This window comes from Procambarus clarkii, chromosome 14 (genome assembly GCF_040958095.1).
Source record: "Procambarus clarkii isolate CNS0578487 chromosome 14, FALCON_Pclarkii_2.0, whole genome shotgun sequence".
Classification (NCBI taxonomy): domain Eukaryota; kingdom Metazoa; phylum Arthropoda; class Malacostraca; order Decapoda; family Cambaridae; genus Procambarus; species Procambarus clarkii.
This window is the reverse complement of record NC_091163.1, coordinates 8,454,026-8,465,662: the sequence shown is the minus strand read 5'-3', so window position 1 is coordinate 8,465,662 and position 11,637 is coordinate 8,454,026. Positions and strand designations below refer to the sequence as shown.

The window sequence follows — 11,637 nt, the reverse complement described above, 5'->3', positions numbered from 1 at the left end:
ATAGGTACCTGGGTGTTAGTCAGCTGTCACGGGCTGCTTCCTGGGGGTGGAGGCCTGGTTGAGGACCGGGCCACGGGGACACTAAAGCCCCGAAATCATCTCAAGATAACCTCAAGATAGGAGTAGTCTTGTATGAGCCAATAAGCATCCTGCTGTTTCCTTTAGTTGTATGTTCTTACATTAGCTCAGTTGTTGTTGTTTACCACTCAACTGGCCCTTCAACACCTTTCACCTCGCCTTCCCTCTTATATTGACTCCCTCTCCCACTCTTGCTCAGTTATAACTTGATAAAGACAGTCCAGAATGAACCAAAGCATTTTCACTTTAATGTGATTTCATGTGGGGGTTATTTTCAATAACATTGTGACATTTTCTGCATCTGGATGGATAATACATTTTTAAGAAAAAGATAAATATTTTAATGAAATTAATGCTTGTTTGCTAGCTAATGTTTGTATTCATGATGACATATTAACAGTATACATATCTTGGTTACAACATCTTTTTCCCCGATTTCATTGAAGCATTTTTCATAAAAGGAATTTCTTAAAAGAAAATTGCTGAATACTGTTCGCGCTCTCTATCAAATCACTTTCTGTCAGATCTGAATTTATGCATCACTGCCAACACACCACATGCTGGCTATCATTTTTCATCTAAAGGGCATTTGGTCATTTAATTTTTTAGGAAATATGTCCTGATGTATTTTGTCTTCCCTATTTTGGTGAAAAATTATGCAAGAAAAATGCAAAATGACCCCGAAAAATAAAAATACTTAATATTTTTTGGATTTGATGCCAATTATGCTAAAACAAATTTTTCAGATAATAAAGTTAAGGTGAAATTTGTGGATCATGGAGATGAGGAAATAATAGATCTTACCGAGCTACATGATCTTCATCAGCAGTTCTTTTATCTTCCAGCTCAGGTAAGTCAAATAAATGTTTTGCATTACTGCGTAATGTTGATAATTTTATTTAGACCTACAATCATGTCGGGTACTGAATGCAGGTGAAACCATCTGTGTGCCAGATCCTTCATATGCTCAAGTGACTTGACTTCATACGTATAGTATCTAGATATTAAGAGAGGTTATCCAATTAGGTTATTCTAGGAATGAATAATTTGTTCCTGAAATTGAATTTTTTGTGTTGTCAACTTCTGTGTCGAGTGTGAAAGCTTGAGAAAATTGGTTTTACATATTGTGCTGAAGTGATGTACTGACTCAATCCAACCAGAAACAGATCAAGACTAGAGAGAAGTCTTCTTGCATGGTTCTCCAACTTGTTAAAAATTTAGATATGTGAATTGCCTTATTCATATTGATGGATATACAATACTAGTCTTAGAAACTGTTTTCAATTACCATCTTTCGAACGAACCATTTTTAGTGTATAAGGAGTAAGTAATTTCACATTTTTTAATTTTAAATTTACATTGTACTATATATTTAATAAATACAATATTTTTTTACTTTTACAGCTCCTACGATGTTCTATGGCACATTTAGAAAATGCAAGGAGGGATCCCAGTGCACTTGCCCTTCTTCAGGATCTGGCACTTGGACAGACACTGGTTGGTAAAGTGACTTCCTGGCAAGAGCCCATTTCACTCATTCTTTTCAACACAATAACAGATGAAGATATTAATATCAACAAGAAGATTTCTGAACTCCTGAAGCTAAATTATGTGGAGCCAAAACTTCCAGGGGTAGGTTTTATAACTTAAAACTTTTAGAACTGTCACTTTCAAGTACATATTTACGTACCGTGTTCATATTTCAGTTAGACTTGATTATGCATGCATTGAGAATCCTGCAGTAAGTCAGGTTTCTTGTAGTAATTATTGACGAGCTTCCACTTGATTTAACAAGCGGAAGAATTACACATTAAATTATTGGTCTCTCTACAGTACTCGATCACTGCTTTTGTTTTAAACTAAAGTGATAATTAAAAATATAATTTTTTTCTCATCTTTGACAAACTGGAAATATATAATTAAATTAGTACAATTTTGTTTTGTAGACTGGAGGTATAGCGGAAGTGTACCTGATGCACGTCTCTCTTACTGGTGATCTGTTTGTTCAGATCGAGTCTGAAACTTACAAAGATCTTGAGAACATTCTAGAAGTTGCCAGAAGTAAGTTTTTATTTCATAATTTAGTGCATATAGAGTATAATTTTGCTATTAGTGCAATTTGCCTCAATATATCGAGTAACTACCACGTGGCTCCATGTATTTTATCCCTAATCCTCCTCACTGGGTGAACACTTCAGCAGAACTACATTTTGTTCAGCTTTCTCTCTCTTACTGATTGTATTAAATGCTGCTTAAGTAGGCATCAAAGAGTATATGGAGTGGGCATTAATTTGTCCTTTTGTGTGTGTATCTTCATTGGGAGCCTTAGTCATTTTCCCTGTGATTAAAATCAATGTGCTAGGAGTTTAGCTCTTGATACATTTGCCACTCTTGGTGTCTCTTCTCTGTATGTACTGCATGTATATGCTGTATGTATGTATGTGTGCATGCATGCCTGCATATGTAGGCTAGCTATTGTTGTTTACTGATGATAACCGTTATGGTATCAGGGTTTCTAATTACTTTTGATTTTTCTTTTGCAGAGGAGACGCACGGGGAGGCGATGGAGATCGACCTTACTCGTTTGTATCTGGCGCGCTTCAACGAAGATGGGGAGTGGTACCGTGCAGTTCCCAGGAGTAACATTGATCCTGATGGCAAGGTTGTTGGAAGTGGTTTATATTTTGTCCTCATTTACTTCATGGTTCATCAACAAACAAATGGAATAGTAGTAATTTTGTTTTGTAAAGAAATGATGAAGGTACACTGTGTAGCTTGTAATTTATATACAGGGCATAAAGGTGGTGGTTATTTAACTTTTTGTACATTTTCCTAAGTTCATAACATTAGGCTGAGAATATATACAGTATATATTTACTCCACAAAAGTTGTTGCTGAAGTTACTGAACCAGGAGCCGGTCGGCCGAGCAGACAGCACACTGGACTTGTGATACTGTGGTCCCGGGTTCAATCCCGGGCACCGGCGAGAAACAAAGGGCAGAGTTTCTTTCACCCTATGCCCCTGTTACCTAGCAGTAAAATAGGTACCTGGGTGTTAATCAGCTGTCACGGGCTGCTTCCTGTGGGTGGAGGCCTGGTCGAGGACCGGGCCGCGGGGACACTAAGCCCCGAAATCATCTCAAGATAACCAAAATTAAATTCTCAGATTTAATTAGTGATGGAGTATGGAGTACCAGGTAAGTTTGTATTGTCTGTTAATTTCAATACATTTTCCACTATAAATCTTTTGACTGATTCAAATTCGAGTCATGATATATCTTAACATGATGTGGACCTGTTGTTACCTGTGCAGTCGGTGTGTTCACATGCATATCAAATTATGGGGTAGTCAACTTTTGGAAGATATTTTTGTTCATTACCGTTGTAATTTGTATTTTTATCTTTAGTTTTGTGTAATTACCTAAGTAATTGCCAAAGTGAAATTACAGGATGAGATTACAGGTCGTGGTGTTTAGTCTACTCTTATAATCATTGTCGTGTGTTGGTTTTGGCATTCATTGCTGTCTCTTAAATTGTTCCAACCATTTACAACTTTTGTTCGTAAAAGAGAACATTCGTATATTTTTTAGGCAGCTGTGTTTCCTTAGCTTGAATCTAGAACCTCTTGTTTATTGAGTTACATATTTTAAAAATTTCATCTTGTTAACTTATGTTGATTCCTGTTACTAATATCATGGTAGTCATTCCTCCTCTTTCTTATTACTGTGTGAGCTCACTTATCCGAACTATATGGGAAGGACCCTTCCCCCCCCTGCCGGATAAGCCAGATATTCAGAAAAGCAGAATTCTTACCGGGGAAGTCCAATAGTGAACATGTTCAAAAATTTGTACCACAACCAACATAATTTGAATGTCTACACACATTATAATTAAAAAATATACAATATTGTAATTTAAAACAAACTTCAGCTTGACTTGTTGTAGTTGGTCATCTTGATTGATGCTGCATACAGTACTGTATCTTCAAATCGGTAATTCTTGAAAATTTACATAACGTAGCTTAAAACAACGCTAAAATTACTGTTCAGTACATGAGCTTGGCAAGGTCAGTTTTGACTGCCAGCTGCTGAAGCTTCACTGTATGAATTATCTTGGCTTTCTGGTGAAGCTTCCCTGGTTGAAGGGCCTTGGTTGGCTGTTTTTGCCAATTAAGAATAGTCTTGTTTGCCTCCTGTGTTCATTGGCCTCTTATGATCAGCTCTTTGGTTCACCTCAAGTACTGAAACATGTTTCTAACCTCTGGAGTAGCACAGTTGGATGAAAAATTAACACAAGTCACGAGTAAACTGTAGTGTATTTGGTTGTCTATGATAGCACAACCTTCTTCCTCTTAACACATCCACGACAATTGCTGCTACGGTGTACTTCCAGACTTGCTACATTTGTCTTGGCAAAAAAAAAAAAAAAAAAAAAAAAAAAAAAAAAAAAAAAAAAAAAAATAATCAAAGTTGCTTCAGAAAATGTTTTATTAATGGTGCGGCACTGTGGTATAATGCAAGGACCGAGAGCACGTGACATGTTTAGCTTGGCCTGGCTTGGACGGGTCCACTCTGGGCACGCTGGCATGTTATTTAGACATCAAGCGGAAAAAAATCCCCAAATTTTTGCAGGAAACTTCAATCTTCATCCTGTGCAGATAGTTTTTAAGAAATTTATATTTATTATATTCAATAATAATTTAGTTTTTACTGTAATGAATTGTGTTAACATAATTCTTGGTTATTTTATATTATACAGATCATGGGCTCCTCCACATGCCCCTTATTTCCCCAGATAGTCCCTCCTGACTGGGGAATAAGGGGCATGTGGCCTTACACTGAAAACACCCACCCCAACACCACCTATACCCCGTGCCTATACTACTACTACTACTCTGGGATTAATACGGCATGGCCCTGATTGCCTGCCTGCAGTCTCCGGCAAAATCTCTGGATTTCTATCTGGATATGGTGAAGTTTGGCAGTAAGTTATGCGGACTTGATTTAGAACCAATACCAGACTGCACTATCAGGGAAAAACCTTGGGTTTCACAGTTTCTATCTAGATGTGAAGTTTTGCCAGAAAAATATTCGGCTGCAATTTTCGCTAGACAACTCGAATACAGTATTGGGATCGGCAGACTTTAGATTAGTGAGCTCATACAGTATGCTCCAACTTTGGCTCTTGTTTTGTCTTTGCACCCTTTCTAGATTATTGAAGAGCTTTTTGAGTGACTCTATTGATTGATTGATTTAATTGGTAAGGTTTTGATACATATTGTTTATCTCTAACATACAAACTTCATCCCAATTACAATTAAAGAAAAAACAAGTGATTACATAATGCATCTCACAAACCACATGACACTTAATAGAATTAAAAGGCTTCCTAGAGCTCCACGGGGATGGGATGTGGGCCCAAGATCCAATAAGTATTTACCCTCTCATCTACAACAGTCACTGGAAAATATATGTATATATTTACGATATACAAATACTGTACAGTATACTGTGTGTATATTTTATTTATATATTTGCATAACTACTAAGTAAAGCATGGATAATTATTGGGTGTTACTTTTTCGCCAGGGGTAAAGAAGTTTATTTATAATTTAGACGATTTTCTGCACGAGTTTTTTTTTTTTTGTTTTGAATATGTGAAGTTGATATTGCATTGAAATTTTACATAACCTTGCAAGTCAGAAACATTACATTTACCAGTACTGACTGCTTCTTCAATCTGATTAAAATAAGTAAAGTCAACATTCTCCCACGCAATGTAAACACTTTAATTACATAATAATAAAAAGTATGTTGTATAAATTTGCATTGGTATATGTTTCAATTTACATAATATGAATATCCAAAAGGATATCTCCTAGTTTCACTATACAGTACTGTTTTCTGTTAATGATTTTAATGTGATATCTTGAGAATGGCTTTGTGTATTATTGACTAAAAACATGCAAAACTTGTATGGCATATTTTAGAAGCTTAATTGTGGATGGATTATAATCTCAATTTATATTTATCAGTGAATAAACGTAGCAGATGTGTTTTATGTCGATGCCCTAATGCTGAGGGATGCTCTCTCTCCTCATTTTTCTGGCAGAGTTTCCTCAGTGGCTTCCCCAAGCTTGCCGGCAGGTTAACTCTAAGACTAATTTATGCCACCAGGCTCTTGTGAGTCGTAAGCACTTACTGGGGACTAGAAGCAGAATCTGGTCCATTTATTAGAGGTAAAGGGAGTCTTGAGGACACAAGATCATTCTTAAAAACTGGAAAGAATTCTTTTCAGTTTTCCTGTCAGAAATCATTGTCTTCTTTGGAGGTTCTTGTATTTGGAGTTACCCAGCCTCCTGCTTGGGAGGGTGGGAAAGAGAGAGAGACTACCGGTCTTAGCATTTAGAGGCATTTCGTAGGGAAACCAGTTCTTCCCTAGGGTCTATGGTTCAAGGTGGTGTGGCCAAGGGGTTTGCAGTGGGCGACCTAATATGGGTCTATGGGTACCTTCACCCTTTGTGGTTTCTCATCCCAGCTCTTGGGGATTTCAGCTATGCTATTTTTTTTTGTCCCTCATTGCTGTTTGAGCTGATTCAGGGTGGGCCCAAGTGTGTGTTTCTAGGTACTGGTAGGTCACATGAATTTGTCTTCTTGCAGGTTTCTGTTTTTTTGCTTTTCCCAATTTTTGAAAGGGCAGACCTCTTTGTCTGGCACTTAGTCTGTTTCCATGCACCTTCGGGGCATGAATTGACACGTTCCCATTCATCCAAGGTTCAAGGACGTGCTCTTGAAGGCCTTTTTTGTCGGTTTGAATCTAGTTCTTGATTTGCTTGGCTGAGGGTGCATTGCCTTCAGTTGCTGGTTTGACCTGTTTTTCTATGTAAAAAGACCCAACCTCCTTTTGGTTGGGTCGCTTTGGTGGCTTCATGTTTGTGCCCTTCAGGATCATCATTGGTTGGCGAATAACAGATGGCTAGGAGTTTGGAGTCCGGAGCTACCGTCTGGTGTTTGGAAAGTGTAACTACCAGTAACTAATAGCTGGAATGGGTCAACATGCAGATGCTCGTTTTTGGGCACCCTACCTTTCTGGCAGCTTTTCCTATTGGCTTGGGTTGATCTAGTATTACCAGACTTCCTTTGCCAATAAAGAGTTAACCAAATTCTGCTTTTGATCTCCGGCAGGTGCTAATGACACTCTTTAGGCATCATGACTTGCTCGGAGAACCACCGAGGGGACCTACCAGAAAGAGGCATTTCATTATATTTAATGCTGGAATTTATTATTATTATTATTATTATTATTATTATTATTATTATTATTATTATTATTATTATTATTATTATTATTATTGTCATTATTATTATTGTCAATATTATTATTGTCATTATTATTATTGTCATTATTATTGATATTATCATCAGTAGGTTGAATATGGTCTTAATGTTTCAGTTCTCTCATGTCTGCACAGGAAATGGGAGTCCTGGATATGCAAAACTTAAGTGCATTGTTTTCTAAGGCAATGCAGTGCAAATTGATGACGTTTTGATGAATAATTTGTCAGTGTTTACTTTGCTCTACAGAAACAATAGACCTTTTACATGTTTCCAAAATTACATTATTCCTTAATTATTTTACAGATTGCTCTAATTAGCACATTTCTCGCCTAACTGGTTTACGACATAGTGCTAATTTGGATTGCGATGAATTCAGCATTAACTTAAAATGTACATTCTTTCTGTAGACTGATTGTTGGTGGTATACAGCAAAACTAGGATTGTGTGTTTGTATTGCCTTGTAAATTTACCTAAACTTGAATATTGGCTTTTTTGAAAACCTGTGCATGTATCTGGCATTTGTGGAATGTTGAAAATGTTTTTGTATATGTTCTTACATACATGCCTGGTTGGTTTGAATTACAGTAGTTGTGTCTTCCTTTGTGACTGGGATATATATATATACATATTTGTATTTTGAATGCCTGAATAAAATAGTTGAATGAGTCGTATATATAGTATTAGGAAAATTATTATTGCTTCACTAATTCAAAGATTGTTTGAACTATTATCAGCTGTTGGATGGAATGATCATGCACACAGTTTACGTGTAGGCCTATGTTGACCAGACCACAAACTAGAAGGTGAAGGAACGATGACGTTTCGGTCCGTCCTGGACCACAGACCGAAACGTCGTCGTCCCTACACCTTCTAGTGTGTGGTCTGGTCAACATAACTTTATCCACATTATTGTGACTCATCGCCTGCATGTAGGGCTATATTTATATACTTCATTATATTTTGCATGTGTTCAAACTTGTAAATATAATCTTAAAAGCATACATGAAGGAATGTATATAGATACATGGATATCATGGCTGTTTCGTACAACAAAAGTATCCCAGTGACAAATCTCACAATATACTGACCTTCAGTGGTGTGGCTGCCTGTGCTCATGACACTAACCCCCATAACTTGACTAACAGGTTCAGATGTGGTTTGTGGACTTTGGTAACACAGATCGTCTGCAGCTCAGCAAGATTAAGGAGCTGGACAATGAGTATGATGAGCTATTAAATATCCCATACCAGGTAATCAAGTCATTGAGGTTTATGGTTATTTACAATCATTTACCACTGAAGTTCAGGAGAAAGTATTTATATTAGATTATTTAAGCTGCACTTACTAGATTTTGTATATAAAGTAGTTCCATTAGTTATATTTTTGTTTAATTTTAATCCCAGGGATGGTAGAGTATTGCGTTCATGTTAGCTGCACATCTTTAGGATTTTCTTAGAATTGAGGTATTGATTAGGGTAAAGTATATTGTATTGTGAAATGTTGTGCTAATTGTTAATTTTCTCTTGTCTGAGTGTTGGTTTAGACCCTGTTATTTTTGGGCTGGCCTCCAATAGTACCCTGGTGCATTGGCTCTGGTACCACAAAGGCATCTACAAAACTATCAGGCCTCTGGACTTGTGCAAGCCTACTGAACATCAGGATCTGAGATCCCCCCAAAACTTTGTAAAACTGTCCAGAAAGTACAGACCAAACAAAACAAACTATGAATCCTGATTGAAGAGAAAGCTGTAAACAAAGGGAAGTGGAGATTTGGCTGAATGTCAAACTCTAGTACTCTAGTGCAGCTTGGTGGCTGCTCATTACACGTTTGATATTCCCTTGCTCACTGGACCTGTTTGGCTCTTTAGGGCTTTCCAGTTCCTCATTCCTTAAACCCTGGGTTTCCGATCTTCTTGCCCCAATGGTCACCTCGGTAAACCGTTGTTGAATTTGATCAAAACAAAAATTATTTTGTGGGTAGACTCTGTAGCTCTCTGTATCTGTCTTTTTACCCAGCTTCTCTGAGAATCTGGGTCTGCATATTAATGCAGACCCATTGATGGACCCATTGGTGACCCCAAGCTCTGTTATCTAGTGACGCACATTAAGTTAACTGTTTCCCTATTCCATCTTTTCTCTTAATAAAGATTTGTAGTTTTGCTTTCCTTGTACATTTTTGGCAGTTTGACTAAATTTTTGGTTGATTTCTGATCCCTATGCTTCCCTTACCTCCTTGAAAACCCTCCAGATTCAGGCCTTCAGGTAAGTCTGAAAAGTTCAGAGATGTGGTAGTTTCGGAGATGTTTCTGTGGTGCTCAAAGACAGTGCAGTGTGGAGCTACTGAGTACATTCAGCACTTCTTTCTAATGAATGAGTTATGCATGACGTTTCATTAACTGTACCCTGGATTGTTGCATATATATACTGTACCTAAACTTTTATGGATTGGTATATTATTCCTGGTTTTATTAATGTAGTGGTGAGATGTTAGTTAAATTTTATTGCAAAATTTAAGACATCATGCAACTGCACGTCTTGTTTTATTACCTTTTAAAGCTTTTAAGTATAGCACAATGAAACATGACTGGATTCTTTTGTTGCATCCAGTCATGTAACCATGTGGCATTAAACAAGTCATTTTAGCCATAAAGCAAAATATATTTTCAGTAACATTATTAATGTGGCATGTAGAAAGTACAGTACAGTACTGTATTTAGTAAGCAGGTTATGCTGTGAGGATGTACAGGGTTTGCTGTAAGGTAGCGTGATAATGTAATGTGTCGTGTGTTCAGTAGAGCATGCTTGAGAATGTAGGGGTACACTACACACAGAAATCACACTAACGTGATGCATCAAATGAACAAATCCACAAGGGCCGTGACGAGGATCCTCGTCACGGCCCTTGTGGATTTGTTCATTTTAATGTACGGGTAATTAATTGTGAAACAATGTGATAGTATTTTTTTTAGGATATGTGTTTTGTGCATGTGTACATATATTTATTCTCGTGTATCATGTATACCTCATCCCCACACACACACACAGATACATATTCACCCACACTACATTGTCAGCTCACAACAGAGGATTGTGGGGTTTAATCCCTGTGGTAGGACAGAGGTGTTTTAGGCATCATTTTATTTCATCCGATGCCTTTGTTCACCTAGCAGTAAATAGATATCTAGGAGTTAGATAGCCATTCTGGGTTGCATCCAGGAGATTTCCAATAATAAGCTTAATAAGTATAACAAAAGAAAATAGGTTAGGAGTCATTACATTAGAGAACTGGAGATTGGAAAGGCAGGGTCCAAGAGCTTAAAGAAAAATAGCAGCTCATTTCCCCCAGGCACAAATAGGTAAATACTTACACACACTCACTCTCGCCCTTTTTTCTATGCCCACCTTATGTTACGATACAATTGATTTTCCACAAGTTATAGTTACTGTAGTTTTTTCATGACACCATTTCCTTTTGTGCTGGTATTTGCATTGGTTTTGCAAATTAAATTACTCGTGTACTGTCATGAGGGAAACTAAGCATTTCATATATTTTTGTCTAGATTCATTAATATGAAATTCTCATTAATGCAAATATATTTCAATTTGCATTATGTCCAAAATTCTTATCATATTATTCTTATTATATACTTCATTTATCTCCCATCTATTAAATGATCATTTAATTTATAAAACATTACTATTCTTCATGGTTTATTTGTTGGTTTTAGTTTAGAAGTGTGTAATGATGTTGAGAATGGTAAAGGCATTAGTTTCCTCTGGTGGTGTCTTCCTTTGGTTACTCACAGTACTCTACTGCAAAACTAAGTAGTTTCCTACATTTTATTTACTATTCACAGCCCAGTTCACTGAATGCTCTTAATCCATTTTTTCCCATTTTCATTTATTTGTTTACTCTTCTGTTCATTTTTTGTTTTCATTTATTCATTTGTATCATTTTGAGTGGTAACGTTTGCACTTGTATAATAGCCAAACCAGTACATACAATTCTTTGATTATTTTAATTGCTCCAAGTTTTTAAGACTTTTGAAGGAATTTAAACATGTCTAAAGAGGGTTTTGCCCGAGGTCATTCCAGAAAGAACAAAGTATTAAGCTTACGGGTATGTAAATAGTTGTAAAATATTCTAACAGTTGAGTTAATGAGATTCATTATTTTAGTATTTTTTGTTTAAATTTGCTACACTGATTTTGTAGTAAAAAGT

General features: G+C 36.7%; 1 protein-coding gene across 8 annotated transcripts in view; it reads left to right on the top strand.

The window, feature by feature from the left end:
- The window catches only part of LOC123771882 (tudor domain-containing protein 7B), a 49,083-nt gene that overhangs the window by 28,159 nt on the left and 9,287 nt on the right, over positions 1-11,637 (top strand). For 4 of the 8 annotated variants that reach the window (XM_045764630.2, XM_069324330.1, XM_069324334.1 and 1 more), the window contains 5 exons: positions 825-928; positions 1,483-1,710; positions 2,025-2,139; positions 2,622-2,740; positions 8,561-8,665. In XM_045764630.2, the coding sequence (XP_045620586.2) occupies positions 825-928; positions 1,483-1,710; positions 2,025-2,139; positions 2,622-2,740; positions 8,561-8,665 (671 nt within the window). The remainder of the gene's footprint in view (positions 1-824; positions 929-1,482; positions 1,711-2,024; positions 2,140-2,621; positions 2,741-8,560; positions 8,666-11,637) is intronic. The other 4 variants (XM_069324335.1, XM_069324333.1, XM_069324331.1 and 1 more) reach the window with 1 other exon arrangement.